At 41.6% G+C, this 22,830-nt stretch overlaps 2 protein-coding genes across 3 annotated transcripts in view; one reads left to right on the forward strand and one right to left on the reverse strand.

Moving 5' to 3' along the window:
- Positions 1 to 202: 202 nt before the first annotated feature.
- On the forward strand, positions 203 to 22,361 carry sacs (sacsin molecular chaperone). The gene is made up of 10 exons (XM_029518087.1): positions 203 to 333; positions 558 to 666; positions 1,638 to 1,788; positions 3,987 to 4,077; positions 4,154 to 4,239; positions 4,823 to 4,934; positions 5,173 to 5,319; positions 5,648 to 7,133; positions 7,721 to 7,812; positions 9,307 to 22,361. Exons 2-10 carry the CDS (start codon positions 644 to 646, stop codon positions 20,856 to 20,858), a joined length of 13,740 nt encoding a protein of 4,579 aa, XP_029373947.1. The 5' UTR covers positions 203 to 333; positions 558 to 643; the 3' UTR covers positions 20,859 to 22,361.
- sgcg (sarcoglycan, gamma) overlaps positions 3,539 to 22,830 on the reverse strand; it is a 29,327-nt gene continuing 10,035 nt past the window's right edge. The window contains exon 9 of one of the 2 annotated variants that reach the window (XM_029518089.1): positions 3,539 to 3,700. The gene's annotated coding sequence lies outside the window, so the exon portion shown is untranslated. Of the gene's footprint in view, positions 3,701 to 6,443; positions 6,514 to 22,830 lie in introns of those variants that run through there. The other variant, XM_029518090.1, reaches the window with a different exon arrangement.

The raw sequence follows: 22,830 nt of genomic DNA on the forward strand, positions 1-22,830 counted from the left end.
ATACATAAATAGTTTAGGATAGCAACCCAGGACCCCCAACCACACAAGAAGCGGGTCGCTGAGGCTCTTGAATCCGCCCTGAGCGGATTTAAGGCGACCAGGAAGTGTCCGGGAGGGAATCCTCTCGCTTCATCTCCGCCGACGCTGCCCTGACTCCCGCAGCGTAATTCATTATAATTAGAACATCGCCTTTGAAGGAGTCGGTGTGTCGTTCTCAGTTTCTGCTGTTGTTGTGATTATTATTATTATTATTTCTCCCCGGAACAATAACCTCCCGTGAAATGTGTCGTCTTTGCAAAGGGACCGTTAACGGCGCGCCTTGGACGGACACAAGTGAGTGGGGTTAGTCGGGAAACCGGGATAACGCTCCTAAGGAGGCTAACCTCCGGTGCACCGGCTGTACACGGCCCAAACACAATACTGATCTTCATGTGCCTGTGTGTGTGTGTGTGTGTCTTACACACCACGTACGTAGACATTTACCGTACATGTATTTATCCGGAGCAGACAGGTGTTTTTTTTTTAGGAAAGTAACGGCTTTTCTTGTTGTGTCACAGCCGTGTTCCGGTCGGTGTATCACTGCGCCGAGTGCCGCAGATAGTCCGATGAGTGTGTCTGTGCCGGGACACACAACAACAAGGAGATGGCCAGCTGTCCACACCGGTGGTAAGCTTTAATGTGTGCTGTGAATTATTAACGAAAAGCATTCAAGCTGATTTCATTTATTTATTTTTTTAGAAACCATTGGAGCAATCCACCGTCTGTGGTTAATGTCAGCTGCACTTACAGAGATGTAACAGGAATAACAGCATTGCTTAGATGTTGCAGCCATTGCAATGTGTCTGCCTGTCTTTTTTTTTTTTTTTTTTTCCCTGGATAGTTTATTATGGTCTGTGGGGCCTTTTCCACCATCCTGTGCCGGTGCCACACCCACCACAGCTCCTATGACTGCACCACTTCTGACTTGGCTGCAATGGGTCCGGTGCTCTGATGCTGAATAAGCAGGAGTATTTAGTTTTACTGCTGTGAACAATGTGGACCCCCCCCCCCAAACCTATACACATGTTGATACCTTAAATAGAAGTACAGCCCTTTTACAGTGTGTGGTATTCATGTCATGGTTATGGAGGCAGCTGACTGACATAGCTGCACTGATGGGAAAACAGTAAATATCTCTTGTGGAGTGGATCCATATTCATATATCTGTTACAACATTTTTAAAGGTTTTACTCTTTAAGGATAACATCACTCTGTAGCACTCCAGTGCAGTAAGGCTGCGGTGTCTAAGTTTTGCAAGTGTACTTAAAAGTCAACATTTAGAGCTTACAAGACACTTCTAAACTCGACTTATTGGTCCATTAACAGATGGACCACGTGGGGTGTCTATTCTCATGTTTCCTTCAAGCATAAAACCTTATGACGATATGATCAATAATGACTGTAAGCAAGACTTGTGCGTTCTGTACAGTGGTAATCAAATTTGAGACATACTTCTATCTGCTGTTACAGTGGACTATTTAGTCTTATCTTTGTTCTCAAGTCATGGATTCAGCTAACTATCAAAAGCTCATAATGAGATGATTCCTGTATTGGGTTTTTTGCCAACCCTCAAAAATGACTTTGTCTTACATTTTTAGGTTGCCATGGGTGACAATCCGTCACGAGTACATTGGCCTGAAGTCCTACCAGGTGTCTCCCTTCACATCTGTTCAAGATGTCAAGCAGCTGCTCTACGAGGAGTCAGATCTCCCAGTAGAAGAGCAACGATTGACTCACAACGGGAGAGTGGTGAGCGTTTCTTTGTGGCAGCAGGATAAATCTATCACTTTCTTTTTATTTTCTTCAGAGTAAGGGCATAATTGAATCACTGCAAAAACAATACCCATCAAAGGGTTTTCGTGTGCTCAGTGTGTTTATATACTGTGTGACTAGTGGCCTTAAAGTTCTCGGTTTTTTGGCCCCGTATTAATTGGTTTCTCATGTAGTGAATGGGCTTTCCTCAACTAGTTACAGTCATAAAACCATATATTGTGCAGCAACCAAATGTATGAACCATTTATGTATGAAACAAATATAGAAATTTAATTTGAAATGGCTAATAGAAAACCCAGTTCTAGGTAAAATCTATAAAGTATTGTGTGTGCGTTTTTTGGTTTGGTTGGGTTTTCTTTCCATATATGAACTCTTGACTGTATCATTTTAAATTTCACAGCTTTCTTCATGGTTATCTCAATATTGGAAAAATCATTAAGGTCGTTTTAGTTTGTTTGTCTGATGTTTTGTGGGATGCCTCTGTCACGTGGAAAGCTGAGGCTTCATTTTTGGATGGCAGACAATCGTCAGCAGAAGGGAACAGGCCTATTTAATGACCCCGTGCAGTAACTGCAGGGCAAATGATGCAACGTTTCTTTAAACTGATAACAGTGCTTTCATTGTTAGAAGTACTGAGTCTCACTCGCAAGTTTATGTTGTATCTCTAATCATTTAATTGAACCTTTTTGGTCCTGTTATTGATCTTATGACTGATTTAAGATGATAATCATTTTGTGTCCATATCTGTTGGTCTCTTTGCTTTCTTATCTGACTGTCTGTCTTGCCTTTACTGGTAGCTCATGTTGGAGTCTTAACAGAATATTGCAGTGTAATCAGATATCAGCTTGGTTGGCTTACAGTTACATATTCTGACTCATACTTCGGGCTACATGAGTATGCACCTCATCATCACAGTGTATTGAACAATGCTATAGTTTAGATACTGGATTTTGAATATATAAAACTAATTAGTTATACAGAGATGCCATAGTGAACAAAATAAAGATCTCTTGAGTAGCTTCTTGTTTTATGAATTTAGGTCCTAAAGACAAATCATAATTGTCTGTCAAGCCATGAAAAGTTCTATTTTTGTTTAATCAGATGTGTCATTTGTGTCCATTTGTTAAACTTGTTACTTTTTGGCAGACAAATTATGTTAATTTCTGTTTTTTGAAGTCTGTGTTAGTGAATGGGATAATGTGACTTGAGTTGACCCGCTCTGTCTGGGCTGAGCAGATGGAAAGCACCAGGTGGTGGGCAGTGCCTGGAAGCCCCCCTGAACTCATATGCAGAAATTAGCTGTGAACCACACATACAAATGAATACAACATACATTGCAAGGTCAAATTCAACTGTTCAAAGTTTTCACCAAGGGGAATATCTGAATTTAGATTTAAAAAACAAACTAACTAACTAAAGATGAAACATTGTTCTACTTCAATGTAAGTCTTGCTTTTGTATTGTATTCCTGTTCTGCCTGATGCAATTGTGCACAAGGCATTTGCCAGATACTGTAACTCACTTGGGTGAGGAGTGCTATACTTTTTTTGGAGAGACTGAAAGGCTAGTAGACCTTGTTCTCTGTGCGTTTCATAATCATCCAGAAGCCAGAGACCCAGAGAGTGTTCATAAAAAGCCTATTGACTGGTTCAGATACACAACACGACACAAACACATGCACACACACTTGCATAACATGTAATTTTTCCTACAGATTTATTTTTTGATGACTGAGGGTTTTTGCTTGTGCAGAGTCCATTTTTCCAGATGGCATATTGATGCGGAAAGACAGCTGAGTTCAGTAGGTCACAGAATCACCTTGAAAAGCCTCAAACCATAGGAGCAGCAGCAGCATCATGCCTGGTGACGACTCCAAGCGAAATTGATTCTGTAAGATGCGCAAGGAAAAGAAAGTAACAAAATAGTTAACAGTAACTGGGGTGAGAGACTGATGATACATGAATAGTGATGGGTGGAAGACTTTTTAAATTTTTCTCAACATAGAGCTTTGCAATCTTGGACAGAATTAAATTTTTTTGTTACTTGATGACATTTCTATGTATTTATAATCACATTTTCCCCATGCAATATATCATCTCCACCAAGTTGTGCTTTTTCAATCCTTTCTTGTCGTATGTTAAATTATGCTCTATCTCCATATCAACCTATTTTAGCTGGATGACACCGTGAAGATTGGGACCTTGGTGCCTGCAGGAAGTCCAGAAGTATCTATTGTATTGGAGGGAAGAGGCCTTAAAGGGGGAGGTAGGACCAAAACCACTGTGTCTCTGTAATAAAGCAATTCTTACAACAGTGAGGCTAACCTGTCTTGGCTTCACAGGGAGGTTTGGACAAACTACACCACCACTAGTAGAGTTTTTGAAAGACATTCTGAGAAGGTACCCTGAAGGTGGACAGATTCTGAAGGTGTGTGTGAAGTTGTTGCTTTTTTCTGACTTTCTTTCCTGGCCATAATACATTTAGCATCCACAAAGGTTACACTGAATACATGTTTCTATTTGAAAAAAGTGGTCATTAATGAAGAAATTAGTTCACAATTTCACTTATTAAACCCTGCACTCTCACAGATTACACTGAAGCTAAACTATGGCAGAGTCTACACCAAAGTTCATCAGACCTGCTTGTGGTTCTTTGCTCATTGCTTCATTTTATGAGTTTATTAGCATGCAGTAATGATAGAGGCTCATACAAAAGAATGCTTTGCACAATAAGAGAGATGCAGCATCATTAGATTTAGAATGAGAAAATATGTAAAGCTTGCGCAACAACAAAGGACAGGTTTTAATGTTGGCTTTATTGCTGACTTCATCTATTACCATTCACGGAAACAAATTTAGTCCCACTTAAGGAATTCACTTTAGTAATTGTCTAAGTTCACTGTAAGGCTTTTTGGATAAAAGCATTCACCAATTCAGCTCACGACTTTGTGCTCTTCCAATGTAAAGGCCTTGCCTTCATAGATGCATACATTTGTTGTTTCATTTTCAAGGAGTTGATTCAAAATGCAGAGGATGCTGGAGCCACAGAAGTCAAGTTCATGTACGATGAGACAGAGTATGGAGTGGAGTCACTGTGGTCACCTGACATGGCTCAGCATCAAGGTTAGTAGTAAGGAACTAATTAAGTACTATAAGATAGCTCAGTGGTTATATTGACTAATGTGCCCATGCCACCTATCAGACCTTCTGAAGTAGCTGCTTTGTATCTGATTCTCCGCCCTGACTTCCCTGAGAACAGGAAAATAGGAAAAAACTGTTTGGCTACATGGATTATTAGAATGATACATTATTGTCTTGATTTACTAATGCTGATCTGTTTCTAACTTAACTTGTATTGCAGCAACAGCATTGTATGTCTACAATGATGCGGTCTTTACCGCTGAAGACTGGAATGGGATTCAGGAGATTGCAAGAAGCAGGAAGAGAGAGGATCCTTTGAAAGTGGGACGATTTGGGATTGGCTTCAACTCTGTGTACCATATCACAGGTAAGAATTTTCTTGAGATGCCAATTACAAATCTGTTTCAAATTTCAATTTCTTCATGTAGAGTCAGTCATTTCTGATAGAGTGTTGTTGGAAACATGATCTATGAAGTAATGATTTGTAATTTGATTCATTCGTGCAAATTGAAGTTGCCAAAATGTCAACAGTGCAACACTAGATCTTAAATCTTAGTGTATAATTATGAGATATTCAAAAACAAATGTGTTGAAAGTAATCCATATTATTTTTAAATATTAAGTTAACACATCATATACATGGGCCCGTATAAACATTTTTCTATTTTCTATGCTTGTCCTTCCCAATGCTCTAGATGTTCCCAGTATATTCAGTGGAGACCAGATTGCCATGCTAGACCCTCATCAGACTCTGTTTGGAGTGAATGAATCTGGACAGTGTTGGAACTTGAAGACAGACATAAAGGAGATCACAGAACTGACGGACCAATTTGCTCCCTACACTGGGATTTTTGGGAGCTCTGAGAAAACCATTAAGGATGGTAGCTTTCCTGGAACACTGTTCCGATTCCCACTTCGCACGAAACCCTCCCAGCTCAGTGGCAACATCTACAACAAAGAAAAGGTTTTGGAGCTCTTTGAGTCATTCAAAGCGGATGCAGACACAGTTCTTCTCTTCCTCAAGAGTGTTCAGAGGATCTCCTTACATGTGCGTGAGTCCGATGGCACAGAACGCATGTTATTTCAGGTTACAGCAACAGAAAATACTGATGATAAGATAGAAAGACCAAATGCACTTAAGACTCTTAGTCAGGCAATAGACAGCTACAGCAATGGTGTCCCCAGTTCTACCATCACATGTGTTACTTACCAGGTTAACATAGAGACTCAGGATGAAACAGCTAGAGAAACTCAGAGAACAACCTGGCTGGTTTGTAACGGCGTCGGGGGGAGAGGCATGTGTGCAGAGCTGGACTCTCTGGCAGATGATTTGAAGTTCATGCCAAACATTGGTATTGCCTTGCCTCTTACTTTGATAAACAGAGAAGATGCAGGTGCCACATCTGGTTTCTCAGGACGGGCATTTTGCTTCCTCCCCCTGCCCCCTGGGGAAGAGAGTGAGACAGGACTTCCAGTTCATGTGAGTGGCTTCTTTGGTCTCACCGACAACCGTAGGAGTATTAAGTGGCGTGAAGTGGACCAGTGGAGGGATCCAGCTGCCCTGTGGAATGAACTACTCATAATCACTGTCATCCCGAAGGCTTATTTCACACTCATCACTGAGACTATCAAAAGGGCACAGACAAAAAAGGACCAAGACTTTCCATTGTCCCCTTTAGGAATCTATGAGGCCTGGCCAAATCCTAAGCAGGTGAAGTCCCGCTGGAAGCCTATTCTGCAGCCCCTGTTTCATGACTTGTTGGAACAGGAAGTTATCTACTCCCTCTGTGAAAAGTGGATCCAGGTGGACCAGGCTGTGTTCTCAGAACTGGACACAGACAAGGACATTTCAGAGACCGTCATCAACTACCTCCATAGCTCAGGAATGCACGTGGCAAAGGTGCCTGCTGCCGTGGACTCTGTCCTTGCTTCCTATACGGCTGAGTCCACTGAAGTGAGAAAGGTGACGCCGTCTCTGCTGCGGCAGGTGATCAGAAAGTACAAACACAAAGGTCCCTCACAGGAGAAGCTGCTGCTGCTGGAGTTTTCACTTAGTGATGCCAATTACAGTGACCTAATAGGACTGGAGCTGCTGCCACTGCAAGATGAGACATTTACAACATTTTCATCTTCTGTCAATGACAAAGATGCCATTTACATCGCATCAGAAGAATACCCCAGGTAGAGATAAAGTGAAATTTCATTTTCTCCTGAAGTCAGTTTTTATAATAAAATAACCAGGACTGTATTTTATGGACAGAGCATATGCTCCCACTTGGGCAAAATGCATGCAGCTGTTGTAGTCTCGAAGATTTTGATTGAAGGCTCAGTCAGTATCTCTGCTTTGTTCATACATGTATAAACAGAAAGTGAGGTTTTGAGTACAGTTTTATGTGCTTGGTTTAAGTTAGGTTTCTATAATTCCAGATGAAAAAAAGCACAAGAAAATTTTATCTGAAATATTAGAAGGATATCGCCTGATAGTGCATTTGAAAGCCAGACAGCAATTACATGCAAATTGATGCACAGCCTCTGTGTATCTTCTTTTCAGTAATCTAAAAAAATAGTTTGTCCATTATGCCATTCTTTCATTTCATTAATTCATTAACTAATCCAGCTGTATGAAATGTTATTCTATTTTAGTGGTTTATTTTGAACCAAGTGAAAACATGAATTACCCTATTTCTGCGTATTAAAATTCTTTAACATGAAAAAATGTACATGCAAAATTTGTGAAATTAATTTTCATTGTTTTGCTTTGTCATTAGGTCTTTGTATCCAGGACTTGAGGGCCGCTTTATACTGGAGAATGTTAAACCTTCAGTAATGGACAGTTTGAAGAAAGCAGCCAAATCCAGAGGTAAAGTAACATGTCTAATTTACATATAACGTCCACATCAATTTGTGTATTAATTTTTTGTTAGCTTGAAGCATTATATACAAAGATTTGATTTATAGTAGTCTATTATGTAAATTGTCTGCAGAGCTTGATCCCGAACTGAAAGATTCTCAACGTCCCAGGGAAGGTTTATGAGGTGAAGCCATATTGTAGTAACACTAAGTCACCTTACTCTGCAGTGCCAGCAGGGCATAAATCTGGTACACTGCTGATAGATAATGTAAGAGTGAGAGACAGAAAAGGAAAGAGAGAGTGAGCATGCTGTTTCATGGAAGAGTTGCTTTAGTGCCACACATTCCACTCGATCCTGAATGCCCTCAGTTCACCCTCAGCCATGATTATGACTGGAGGGTCATAAGCCACATGGAGGAAATATGCTGGTAGTAGATTTGTCTTGTGTGTAGACTTAACTCTTGGTCATCTATTTGCAGATTTTTTTATTTTTTTAGGAGTGTACATGGTGTTTTCAGCAAGTTAACGTTCTTCAGATCCTGCATCCCTCAGAAATTTCTATTCTTCTTCCCACCATTTCTTAGATCCTCTGAAATCCTTGCCAGTCTTACTATTTTTCTTAGTATGACAACTCAAAAGATCTACAATGGAAAAGGGCCCATTTTTTTTGTAAAATGAATTCTCAATCTCTAAAAATTGTCACTTGAATTTCAGTGCAGCAATATCTCTGGGGGTGCTCAGGTAGGCATTTCAGTGTGTGTTGAATATTTAACATTTTTTCAATTGATATAAACTAATGCATGGCTATAAAAAGAGCACCAGAGTAACTGCAGTCAGATGACTTCCAGATATGAGTAAAATAAGCAAAACAAAACATAATTCAAATCTCTAAGACTCTAAAATCCATTCACTAATCATCACTCTGACTTATTTTATACAAGGTGTTATGGTGTATCTCATTACTTGCAGTGTTTTACTAGTTAAACGTCCCTTAGGTAAAAATGGTTTTCCCTGCATTGAGATGTTTATAATATTTGTATACATTTAACCAACTGTGTGTATATGAACATGGTTTATGCAAGTGTGTTTGCATGGTTTGCACCTGCACTACAAGCTGCAATATTACCATAACTTTTGAAGTGTTGAGAGTAACTAAAACAATTATTAATATTTATATATTATATATAATTAATTATCAAATTATATTATATAAATATCCCCACTGAGGGACTAATAAAGCATTATCTTAGACATCTGTACTAAGAAACACCCTTCTGTGTTCTAGTTATACATCAATAGGAGAAGCCAATGTGTGTCTAGTATTGGGGGGGGTGCATGCATTTTTCCAAAATGAATCTTTGTAATTGCTGCATCATGCAAAACAAACATAACAGTGATGATGGCACACGCTAACTGTAACTCCAAGTGTGTCAGCCTTTTAAAGAGAGCATTTAGTAATGTCTATGAAAATAACTACTAATATATTATTTGTTGTTGAAACAGGAAGACCCTGCACTCAACTACAAGTGCTGAACCCTGAAAGATCAGCTCGACTCATCAAGGAGATCCTATCAACGGCCTGGCCAACTCGAGACTTCATTGTCCAATGGGAACCCGGAAACAGAGAGTTGAAGCATCCTACAGTTTCCTGGCTGAGGATTATTTGGAAGCATCTCTATATAAATTTTGCTGATGACCTAAGTACCTTTGAAGACATGCCTTTGATCCCACTTGTGCCGCTTGAGGAAAGCATGGACGCAGTTAAGCTTCTCCGTCTTAAAACACCGTCCCCCATAATTCTTGTGGATGAGGAAGAGGCCTCGCTTTCTGAAAACCTTCTTGACATCATGGAAAAGCTTGGAGGAGTGGTGTTAAAAAAGATAGATCCATGCTTGCAGCACCCCTTGCTAAAGAATTACATTCATCCTTCCTCTCCTGGGATGCTTCTGCAAATAATGAATAGGTTGGCAACACAACGTTTGTCCAGCCAAGTCTCCTCTTTCACAGTCAAAGAGAAGGTTGCCCTCAGAAACTTTCTTGCTGGACTATCCGACATCACAGAGAAGGAGAAACATACTCTTCTTGAACTTTCAATCTTTGAGAAAGTAGGATCTTGCCCTGAAGGTACCTCAACATTCACATCACTCAGAGGAGCTAGAGCTTTACATCATAGAGCCAAGTATCCACCGAATGTGAAATTATCTGTAAATCTTGTGGGTTGCCGTGATGAGGAATCGATTCGCCTTATCAAGATGCTAAGTGTAGAACAGGTGAAAACAACAGAATGCTTGAAAATTATAATCCACGATGTTGAGAGGGGGTTCTACACAACAGATGAGGTAAACCAAATTATGCTTTGGGCCCTTAAACATCTAGCTTTTCTGAAGAATGAAAACTCCTCTGTGATTGGATGGCTCATTGCTCTAAAATTCATCCAACTGCCCTGTGGAAAGTTGGTCAAAGCCTCAGATCTTTTTGATCCTGAGCTTGAGGTCCTGCAGAATCTGTTCTACATGGAAGAGAAAACCAGGTTTCCCACAAGTACATTTACATCCTCCCCAGATATTCTTCATTCCCTTAGACAACTGGGCCTGAGAAATGAAGTGCAACTGACTGAAAAAGATGTACTCCATGTGGCAAAGAAGATAGAGGAATTACAAAGCAGTGATGAACCTGAATGGGACTTCATAATCAAAAAAGCTAAAACGCTCTTGCAAATACTGAACAGACAAACCAAGCTGGTAAAATCATCTGAAACTCAAACTTCTTTGTTAAAACTGAAATGGGTACCTGTCTGCAAAGACAGACCTCTAACCTACCCTAAATCCCTTGCATGGGTTGGAGATACGCTCAATATCTGCTCTTTGTCGGAGATGTGCGATATATCTCACGCAGTGCTCGTTGGATCTTCAGTAGCCCTAGTTGAACACCCATCTACAGGTATGAAGAGGGCACTGAAACTAACCATAGAACCACAGGTTGATCAAGTATTGCAACACTTGAAAGCGGTAAATGATTGGCACAAATCCCAAGCATTCTCCACAGAAGATTGGTATCAGTTTCAACAGATCTTGTTTGAGATTTACGCCTTCATGCAGGCTCACCTTGAGGATGCAAGAGAAGCAATGAAGTCACTGTCATTTGATTGGGTGTGGACAGGAAAGACATTCTCATCACCTGGCCACACGGTCCTGAAACCTCTGCCTGATCTAGACTTGCAACCTTACCTGTACTCCCTGCCGAAGACAATTAGAAAGTTTCACAAGCTTTTCAAGTTTTGTGGTTCAGTTGAAGAGGTGGTGTCAAGCCATGTGTTTGACGTCATCAGTACTATCCGTCAAAGATGTGAAGGAGATATTTCTAAGGAGGAAAGCAAACATGACATCCTGCTTTTGATCAACATCCTGAGATGGCTGTACAACAATCAGATAACTGTGGATACTAACATGCATGTGCCAATTCTTTGTTACAAGGACCCAAGTAAATTGGCCATGAAGCCCATTCATGAATGCACCTACTGTGACATCAAAGTCGATGATTTGAATGACTTACTTGAAGATGCATCAGAGCCTATTATATTAGTCCATGATGACATCCCCATGAAAACTGCAGAGTGGCTGAAGGTGCCATGTTTGAGCACAAGACTAATAAACCCAGAAAACCTTGGATTTGAACAGTCAGGCCAACGAGAACCTCTCACAGTAAGAATAAAAAATATTTTGGAGGAATATCCATCTGTAGCAGACATTTTTAAAGAGCTCCTCCAGAATGCTGATGATGCATGTGCAACCGAGTGCAGTTTCCTCATTGACATGAGAAAAAACACAGATATTCGAGAAAATCTCCTCGACCCTGGCATGATTCTTTGCCATGGGCCCTCTCTTTGGTCTTTCAACAATTCTGTATTTTCAGATACAGACTTTCTAAACATCACGAGGTTAGGTGGATCAGTGAAGAGATGTGAAGCAGACAAAGTTGGAAAGTTTGGCTTGGGCTTCAACTCGGTTTATCACATCACTGACATCCCAATCATAATGAGCAGAGAGTTCATGATCATGTTTGATCCAAACATTAACCACATCAGCAAGCACATCAGAGACAGATCTAATCCAGGCATCAAAATCAACTGGAGTAAGCAACAAAAAAGGCTAAGAAAATTCCCAAACCAGTTCAAACCTTTCATTAACGTCTTCAATTGCCAACTTCCTCTTGCCCAGGACTCCCCATACAAGTTCAGCGGTACACTGTTTAGACTCCCATTCAGAACAGAGCAGGAGGCCTCAGTAAGTGAAATCAGTAGTCTGTACTACAACACCACTGACATCTACTCCTTGGTGGATGAATTCAGCATATGCGGCCATCGTTTCATTCTGTTTACACAACATGTTGGAAGTATGGTCTTGAAATACCTCAAATACGAGGAATCCAATCCAGCAGGAGCACAAGATGTTGTGACAATCAACAAAAGTGTGTGGTCCTCCAAGTCCTCATATGGACCTCTGAGCATCCTAAAATCTGCAGCAAGGGTTATGAAGAAAGTTGCAAACACCAACAAGGTACCTGCTGATGTTCCCAAGTCTGGCTGCATCATACGTGTTGTGGTAGAAGAGTTCCATAATGTGTTCAAACGCATTGTTGATCTTCACTCCCCACTGTTCAGAGGTTCAGAGGAAGATCCTAACCAGTACTTTGAGATGGCTGCTAAAGGCATTCAGACAAGAAGACTCACAGATGAAATGCCCCAAAAGGCAGTCGAGGTCACCAATTGGCTCATTTGCTCATGCATGGATGTAGCTGAAGCACTCAAGTTTTCCCTCAGTGATAGTGGAAAAAGACTTGGACTAGTTCCTTGTGGAGGAGTTGCTGTTCTGCTCTCAGAGGAAGAAAACCGCAAATGGACAGTAAAGACAAACACCACGCACATTGGAGAGGTTTTTTGTTACTTACCTCTCAGAATCAAAACAGGCCTGCCAGTCCATATAAATGGATGCTTTGCTGTTACCTCCAACCGCAAAGAGATCTGGAAGACCGACACCAAAGGACAGTGGAATTCTATATTCATGAGACACGTCATTGTTCAGGCATATTTGGCAGCACTCACAATGCTACGTCAAATGGCTGAAAGTGGAGACCTGCTTGACTACAACTATTATGCAGCATGGCCAGATCCCAGTCAGGTGCATGATGACTTCACTCTGATCAGCCAGGGTGTCTACCAAGAGATAGCCAAGGGCGGTGACAGTGATCACGCAAAGGTTTTCTCCGATGGAAAAACCTGGGTGTCAATCAAATACGTCAGATTCCTTGACGATGCCCTACTGTGCAGGCCAGACATTGGTCCTGCTGCTTTCAAGATATTCTTGAAGTACCTCAAGGTGAGTGGCTCACAAAATCTCTGTGCTGTTGAGCTGCCAGAGTGGGTGAAGGAGGGATTTGATGATGCTGGATGTAAAGGGAAATTAATGGAGAACACCCTGACAGAGAAGCAGTTCTTTACAGACGTCTTTTTCCCTCACATCCAGGAAATTGACAAAGACCTTCGAGATCCTTTGATGCATTATGTCTTGAATGAGAAACTGGAAGATTTTGCATCAGTCCTCAGGGTTACTCCGTGTATCCCATGCACTGGTCTCAATAAGGAATTGGTTTTACCTTCCAGACTCATTCACCCAGAGGGAAGAGTTGCTAAGCTTTATAGCACTGATGATGGAAGATTTCCTGAAGGGACTTCAAAAGACTACCTTAACCCCGTGTGTTTAGTGAAGCTAGTGCAGTTAGGCATGGTGAAAGACGACTTGTCATGGGAGGACCTGTTTGAACGTGCACAGTCTGTTATTCATCTTAATGAAAGTGATCATGCAGCTGCATGCTTTCGTAGCAGTATCCTACTCAGTCTCATTGATGAGAAACTGAAGATGAGAGATGCCGCATCAGCTGAGCTCTTAGAAAAACTGCAGGAAATCAAGTTCCTTCCATTTCTGACAAGGCCTGCTGGGTTCTCACTACCATGGCATGGGAACAACTTTTCTCCAACAACAATGTTCTCTGCTCTGGAACTCTTCACAACTGAACATCAGGACACAGTGTGTCTGATGAAGCCAATCCTGAATGAGAATTCCCCATCTTTCAAAGGTTGTGGTGCAATGTCGTTGGCTGTGAAAGACTGTCTTGGTCTAATAAGGAAGCCCTCAGTTGGATTGGTCATCAGTCAGCTCAAGAAACTGTCTCTATCATTTGATGGTGTCACCCTGTATCAAGAAAACATAACAAATGCCTGTTACAAATGTCTACACGAAGAAATGCTTCAGGATGAGGATGCAAAAGAACAAATAACTAATGAGCTGAAAGCTTTCAACTCCATCCTTGTGGAGAACACATATGTCAATCCTTCCAAAGTTGCATTCCACCTGAATTTTGATGCAGCTCCTCATCTTTATCAGCTCCCAAACAAATACAGAAACAGTTGTCGTGAGGTCTTTGAAAATGTTGGGGTGCAGCCGAGCTTCACAGTTGAAGATTTTTCTACGGTTCTTGAAACTGTGAAGCAGGAGTGTGGGCGACTCGCACTCAGCGAGGAGAACTTCCAGTTGTGTCGCAGAATTATCAGTGAAGGAATATGGAGCTTAATACGAGACAAGGACCAAGAATATTGCCAAGCAAATCACGGTGGCATTCTGTTACCTGACTGTAATTTGACGTTGCAGCCATCAAAATCACTGTGCTACAATGACTGCCCCTGGATCAAAGTCAGAGACTCTTCTGTGAAGTACTGTCACAGAGATATTCCAAGAGAGGTTGCCGTAAAATTAGGGGCAGTTCCAAAGCGTCACAAAGCCTTGGAGAGATATGCTTCAAATGTCTGCTTCACTAGGCTTGGAAGTGAGTTTGGACAGAAAGAAAAACTCACAAGCAGAATAAAAAGTATTCTCAATGCTTACCCATCTGAAAAAGAAATGCTAAAAGAACTGCTTCAAAATGCAGACGATGCCAAAGCTACTGAAATTTACTTTGTTTTTGATCCAAGGAAACATCCCACTGACAGAATATTTGATGATAAATGGATTCCAATGCAAGGACCTGCTCTGTGTGTCTACAACAATCAGCCGTTCACAGAGGATGACATCAGAGGCATTCAGAATCTGGGAAGGGGAACAAAAGAGGCGAATCCAGGCAAAACTGGCCAGTATGGTATAGGATTCAATTCTGTCTATCACATCACTGACTGCCCCTCCTTCATCTCAAACAATGACATCTTGTGCATCTTTGATCCTCATGCACAGTACGCACCCGGAGCTACATCTGTTAGTCCTGGAAGAATGTTTAGAGACTTGGACTCTGATTTCAGGTCTCAGTTTTCAGATGTTTTAAACCTTTATTTGGGAGCTCATTTTAAGTTAGAACGCAGCACAATGTTCAGATTCCCCATCCGCTCGACAGATATGGCAAAGACCTCCGAAATCAGCTCAGTCCCTGCATCGGACAGAATGGTGCAAAACCTTCTGGATAAGCTGAAAACTGATGGTGCAGAACTTCTAATGTTCCTGAATCACATGGAAAAAATCTCTATCTGTGAAATTGATAATGCATCAGGGGAACTTAAAGTGCTCTATTCTGTAACTGCCAGAATAACAGATGGCGATCGGCTGAAACGCAAGCAATTCCATGCCTCGGTCATTGATAGTGTGACCAAAAAGAAGCAGCTCAACGCTATCCCTGTCCAGCAGATCACCTATGCAATGGACATAGAGGATATGGATGGAAATTTAACTTCATGGATGATCTGCAACCGATCTGGCTTCCCTAACATTGAAAATGTCTCAAAAAGTGTGATCTCGGCTCACAAAAATGAAGACATAACTTTGTTTCCTCGTGGAGGGGTTGCTGCATGTATAAGCCACAACTACAAAAAACCCCACAGAGCCTTCTGCTTTTTGCCCCTTTCACTGGAGACTGGCTTGCCTTTTCACGTCAATGGGCATTTTGCTCTGGACTCAGCCAGAAGAAACCTTTGGAGAGATGACAATGGAGTGGGGGTAAGGAGTGACTGGAATAACAATTTGATGACATCACTGATAGCCCCTGCCTGCGTAGAACTGCTGATCCAGCTTAAACGCAGATATTTTCCAGGTCCTGATCCCACCATGACAGTACTACAAGGAACACCACTGCATGTTGTGAAAGACACACTGAGAAAATATCTGTTCTTCTTCCCAGTGAACAGACTCGATATACAGCCGGACTGGTACTGCCTGGTTAAGGCAGTGTACAACTGTATCCATGCTGACCTGAAGCGTCTGCTTCCTGTAGTTAGAGCTGCACAAACCGACAACTCTGACATGCACACTGTTGTTTATATTTCATGGGTGAACACATCCACAGCAAACAAAGGTAGAGCATTCTTTGACAATCTGCTGCAAGATGAGCTGCAACACCTGAAAAACACTGAGTACAACATCACCTCGAGGAAGTCTGTAGCTGAAAACATCTACCGGCTCAAAACCTTGCTTCTGGACATTGGTTTCAACCTGATTCACAGTTGTGATGAGACTGCTAATCTCTACTTCTGTTTGGAGGATGCAGGGATACCAGTCAGTTATGTAACACCAGAGGATGTCCGCAACTTTCTTCGCACTTTCTCGTCACCAGACACAGCGTGCCATGTTGGAAAACTCCCTTGCCGTCTCCAACAGTCCAACTACAAGTTGGCTCATCACCTGAAGATTCTATTCGACTATTGTTTCAAAGACATTGAAGTGAATGACATCAAAATTGAGGGTTTGCCTCTGTTGATAACAATGGACAATATGCTTCAGGTGTTTGATACCAAGAGACCGAAGTTCCTGACAACACATCATGAGCTAATCTCATCAAGGAAAGAAATGTTCATGAATACATTGTACATCCGGTATAGCAACATCCTGTTGGGTGCAGGAGCTGCAAAGATTTTTGACATCAGCAGCTTTGGTGAACTCTTGGGTTCTGTTCTTCCAAGAGAGTATCGAACAAAGATCCCTGTAAAGTGGAGAGACACCTTTGCAAGTGAATCTTGGCTAAAGAACGCGTGGAACTTCATCAGCGAGAACATCGCCGTCAAGGAGGATCAGGTGGACACGAAACCCAGTTTCGACACAATGCTTGAAATTCTGAAAGACTGGGCTTTGCTACCTGGAGTCAAATTCATGGCAAGAGAAAAGATAGTCATCCCTGAGCATGATGTACTTTTGCCTCTGAGTTTGATGAACATAGCCATATTTCCACATGGCCAAAATGACAAAGTCTTTCACACCCTAATGAAAGCAGGGTGCATTCAGCTTGCAGTTAGCAAAATCTGTGTCAAAGAGAACCCCATTGTGCCTTTTCTGGCACAGCACACTGCAAACATTGAAAATCCATCCAGTGTGCTAAAAGCTGTAGAGTACATGATTCAGACATCTGCTTTTAAGGCAGGAAACTTAACTGACAAGGACTTTGAGGCTCTTTTGTTGTATTTGAACTGCAACCTAGCTAACCTCACACAGCAGGATGTACAGAGTTTAAAACTCCTCCCGTGCTTTAAGTCAGTTAGTGGGAGGTACATCAGCATTGCAAACTATGGAGCAAACTATGTCCTTACAAAAAGCATTCCTGCGGCAGACATAGAAAAATGGGCTCACACAGCTTCATTTGCTTTTCTTGCCGACAGTCCACAGTTGAAAGAACTGTATACATTTCTTGGCTGTATGCTGATTGATGACTTGGAAATCTACCTTCATCATCTCCTGCCAAAGTTTGAGAGTCTGTCCCACGATGCCAAAGTTGAGCACATTGTGTACTTGAAGGAAAAACTTTTGTCAATGGAAGAACCTTGTGAGATGAAAGATCAACTCTATGAGAAACTAGAGGGATTGTCATTCATCTACGACTACTCAAACAGACTCAGGCCAACCAAGTTCTTCTATGATGAGACAGTTAAGGTGTTTGAGGTTATGTTACCTGCAAAATCATTCATACCCAGTGAGTTTTTCAAGAAAGTTGAGCAAGTGTCAAAACCAAAGAACGGGACATTGCTGCTCACCTCATGGATAACCTTTCTGAGAAATATTGGTCTCAAGCATGAAATGTCCCAGCAGCAAGTTCTTCAGTTTGCCAAAGAGGTCAGCATTAAAGCCCAGACAGAGAGCTGGACCAAAGAAAAGGTCCAAATTATTGTTGACGTTCTCTTGAACCATATTTTCACAGAGAGGACAGACCTGTTCCAGGGTACTTTTCTCAAAGAGCTCTCAATGATACCATTCCTTTGTCCAGAGAGAGCGCCCAAAGAACTGATAAAGCTTCATTCGCAGTACCAAGAGATGAGTGGCACGCTTCCTCTTATTCGTTTCAGTGGGTCTCAGGTAAACCCAAAATTCAAGCAAACGGATGTAATTCACCTGCTTTGGACATCCTGCCCAATTCTACCAGAGAAAGCTACTCCATCGAGTATAAAGGACCAGGAAGACAGCACTCTCACTGGACAGGAACAACTTGACCAAGTGCTGAACATGTTGGGTGTCAGCTTGGACCCCCCATTGGAAAAAGTCATAAGCAACTGCAAGAACATCTGCAACTTATCCAGTCCAGATGATGAAATGGTGAAAACCAGGAACAAGGTTTTAAGATCCACCTACGAGTTTCTAAATGCAGATAAAAGAGATTTCCGTTACCAACTCCGTGGGGTGGCTTTTGTCATGGTTGAAGATGGCTGGAAATTGCTGAAACCTGAAGAGGTTGTCATTAATCTGGACAATGAATCTGATTTCAAACCTTACTTGTACAAACTGCCCTTAGAACTTGGCACATTTCACCAACTCTTCAAACTCCTTGGCACAGAAGATGTTGTGTCAACCAAACAGTATGTTGAAGTGTTGTGGAGAATTTTCCGAAACTCTGAGGGCAAGCAGCTTGACCCAAATGAAATGAGAACTGTGAAAAGGGTTGTTTCAGGATTGTTCAGGTCCCTCCATAACGATCCAGTGGAAATTCGCAAAGACCTTGAGAGTCTCAGAGATTTGCTATTTTATCTGCCAAGCCATGATGGTAGATTAGCAAAATCCAGCAGTTTAGTGTTTGATGATGCCCCACACTACAAGAGCAGAATTCAGGGTAACGTTGGAGTCCAGATGCTCGTGGACATGAGCCAGTGCTATCTGGGAAAAGATCACGCCTTCCACACAAAGCTGATAATGCTTCTGCCTCAGAAACTAAGACCTAGACTGCTGAGTAGCATTCTCGAAGAGCAACTCGATGAGGATTCTCCAAAAATGTGCCAGTTTGGAGCTCTTTGCTCACTTCAAGGTCGCCTTCAGCTGTTACTGTCGTCAGAGCAGTTCATCACAGGATTGATCAGAATCATGAAACATGAGAACGACAACGCATACATTGTGAATGAGGAAAAAGCCATACGTCTCTGCAAAGCACTTTGTGAAGGACTCAAGGTCTCTTGTTTTGAGAAACTTCAGACAACATTAAGAGTGAAAGGATGTAGTCCCATCCCTCACAGCCGCAGCGAAACACTTGCCTTCCTCAAAAGGTATGGGACGGCTGTGATTCATCTCTACATTCAGCATTCAGACAGTAAAGACATTAATTTTCTCTTGGCACTTGCTATGACATTAAAGTCTGCTACAGACAACCTGATTTCTGACACATCCTATCTTATCGCCATGCTGGGCTGCAATGACATTTACAGAATCACAGAAAAGCTGGACAGCCTTGGTGTTAAGTATGACTCAACAGAGCCCTCGAAACTTGAGCTGCCCCTGCCTGGAACGCCGATACCAGCTGAGATACATCACACGCTCCTCATGGATCCAATGAATGTTTTCTATCCAGGGGAATATGTCGGTTACCTTGTAGACTCTGAGGGAGGAGACATATACGGCTCCTACCAGCCAACTTATACATATGCCATCATCGTTCAAGAAGTAGAAAGAGAAGAGGAGGAAAACACAAGTGTCCTTGGAAAATGCTTCCAAATCGACATTGGATACAGTGAGTACAAAATAGTAAGTTCACTCGACTTGTACAAATTCTCAAGACAAGACGAAAGCAACCATGCTCGAGACACCAGTGCCCCATCAACTCCGACAAGCCCAGACAACCGTTCTTCTGGCTTAAGGATGGTCCCTCCTCTCTTTGCTGGCAAAGAAAACCTGAGACCCCCCCCTCAAAAACAATCACCAAAAAAGCTCAAGCTTCATGCATTGCCTGAGATTCTGAAAGAAGTGACCTTAGTAGTTGAACAAGCATGGAAACTTCCCGAAACAGAAAGAAAGAAGATAATTCGAAGATTGTATCTCAAGTGGCATCCAGACAAAAATGCAGAGAATCTGGACATCGCCACTGAAGTTTTCAAGCATTTGCAGAACGAAATCAACAGGATGGAGAAACAGTCTTTGGCTGATCAGCAAAATACAGACCGAGCGTCAAGGAGATCTTTCTCCACGTCATCAACCCGCTTTCAATCAGAGAAATTCTCGTTTCAAAGGTTTTACTCATCGTGGAATCAAGAAGCAACAAGTCACAAGTCAGAGAGGCAGCAGTTCAGGGAACATTACGCAAGCTATGCAGGTTCATCACATTCTCACCGTTTCTTTGTGCCCCCAACCTTCAAGACCGTTGGAAACCCTGTTGAAGCCCGCAGGTGGCTGAGACAGGCCAGAGCAAACTACTCTGCTGCTCGCAATGATCTTCATAAAAATGCCAATGAGTGGGTTTGTTTCAAATGCTACCTGGCCACGAAGCTAGCATTGATAGCCGCAGACTATGCAGTCAGAGGGAAGTCGGACAAAGATGTAAAACCGACTGCTTTGGCTCAGAAAGTGGAGGAGTACAGCTCCCAACTCACAGGCCTAGCCAATGATGTTCAGATCCTGGAAGGATATGGCGTGGACAGCCTGAGAACTCGCTACCCCGATCTCCTGCCATTTCCACAGATCCCCAACGACAGGTACACATCTGAGGTGGCCATGAGAGTGATGGAATGTACTGCACGGATTATCATAAAGCTTGAAACCTTTGTGCAGCAAAAAATATAAAACTGTCGCTGAAAATGGCAATGAAATATCAGTATGCATAGCTCTCTGGAATAGAGGACATATTTGGCTGTGTGCAATACACATCATGTATATCACTGAATAAAACTGAAGTATCCAGCTGGCAGCTTATGGTACATATGCAGTTTCTACCTGTGATGATGGTGCTGTGGCCCATGCACAGTAAATAAATGAATGGCTCCCCTAACTGCTGTCTTTTTGCTCTAACGTGGAAAAAAAAAAAAAATCTGCATATGCTGTACATACAAATGCCTCAGCAGTACATTTTGTTTACCAAAGTCCCCATTCTGAACCTATTCGAGTTTTAAAAAAATGCTGCTTTTTTTACTTTAACTTTTATAAAAAATATATATACACATATATATATATATATTTTCTTGCTACAGAAAACCAGTTGAGTGTACTTAAACATTACGCTTGTCATGAAATTATAAACTCCAATTGTCAATACAGCAATTACTTTCATGCAGTGTGTCCTGTTTGATCTCAGCAAGGCAAGGAAATAGTCATATGTTTGTACCTTTTTCTTTTTTTAATAGTTGGTTTCATATCATTTCTATACATTTGTAAACTTTTGGTGTCACAGCCAGTGACCTGTTTGAGGACAAAGCACTTTTTTGAAACTCCTCGTGTTCACACTTGCACTTGTGTAGCGCTTGTGTCACCCCAGCAACTCGGGAGAATCCAACTGTGAATGGGAAACTCTTTATGTTACTTTAAAAGTGATTGTGTATTGTTCAGGGGTTTTTTTTTTTTTTTTTGGTTGTTGTTTTCTGTTTTTTGATTGGGGATATGTTTTGTTTTGGCTTTGTTAAATGTTTGCTGTGCTCCATACATCCATACAGTAGCATTTGGTGACTGTTGCATTAGTACCATTCGTACTTACGAACCATGTGTGCACTACAGAGAGCAGATCTGCTTTGGTAACTTCTTTTGGATGGGCCAGTGACAGCTGCAGCTCAGCATTTGCTTAAAAAAGTCATCCAAAACTTATTTCTATGTACGGATGTGACCTGTTAGGCAATATTCATTAGGACTGTGTGGTAGAATAAAGAGCCATATTAATGCTGTAATCTGGGCACAACCCTAACATGTTAACTTTTAACAGCATGAAACCATGTTCATACATTTTTAGTCCTTTGAATTTTTCTGGTTTAAGGAACATAGAAAAGCACCAGAGTCTGTTTTTACATCTTTGTTTTCCTTTTCATTAGAAAGACAGTACACGTACTGACCACATATTGTGTCGAGTTAAAACATAATTTAAAACGTGCTTCGTGGTATCTGTTGTGTGATTACAGCTCAAGCTTGAGGTGAGTCATCTGAGGGATGAAGTGCCATGGGGTACCAGGTGTATCATGTAATGTACATGTATACATGATAATGTGCACTGTGCCATAGGAAGGCCTAATAAATTCCACTTAAATAAACTGTCAGATTTTATTTGTCGGTTTTGAAAGGCCCATCATTACCATCACTACAGGCATTAAATGACTGCAGCCAGTAGGCCTAGCTCAAATTTCAATCAAATCAAAGTTTAGAGGATAGATTGTTTTTTTTTTTTTGTTGTTTTTAACAAAAAAGGAAGAACAGAATTGCTGACATGGCGTGTGTTCACTGAGTTCAATCAAAAATTCAGTTTGTAAAAGGCTGATTTCACTGCAAACTGCATGAGGGTGGGCTTTTTTATGTGGGCACAGCACCACATTATATCATCTGGACAGCAGTATCCGGCCACAGATCTGAGTTTAAAAATCCACACTGTGATCTAGATGTATTTAATCTAGTTTGTGCCTCCTGGTGGTGCAGCAAAGCTTCTCCACTAGAGCTCACCAGAGAGCCATTAACCTGAAAAGGAAATGCTCACAACTCCCAAAGGCACAGTTTTTGTGCACTAATCACGAAAAAAAATTATGCGATAATTGGGGGAAAAAAAAAAACAAAAAACAAAAAA

The sequence above is a fragment of the Echeneis naucrates genome, chromosome 13 (genome assembly GCF_900963305.1).
Source record: "Echeneis naucrates chromosome 13, fEcheNa1.1, whole genome shotgun sequence".
Taxonomy (NCBI): Eukaryota; Metazoa; Chordata; class Actinopteri; order Carangiformes; family Echeneidae; genus Echeneis; species Echeneis naucrates.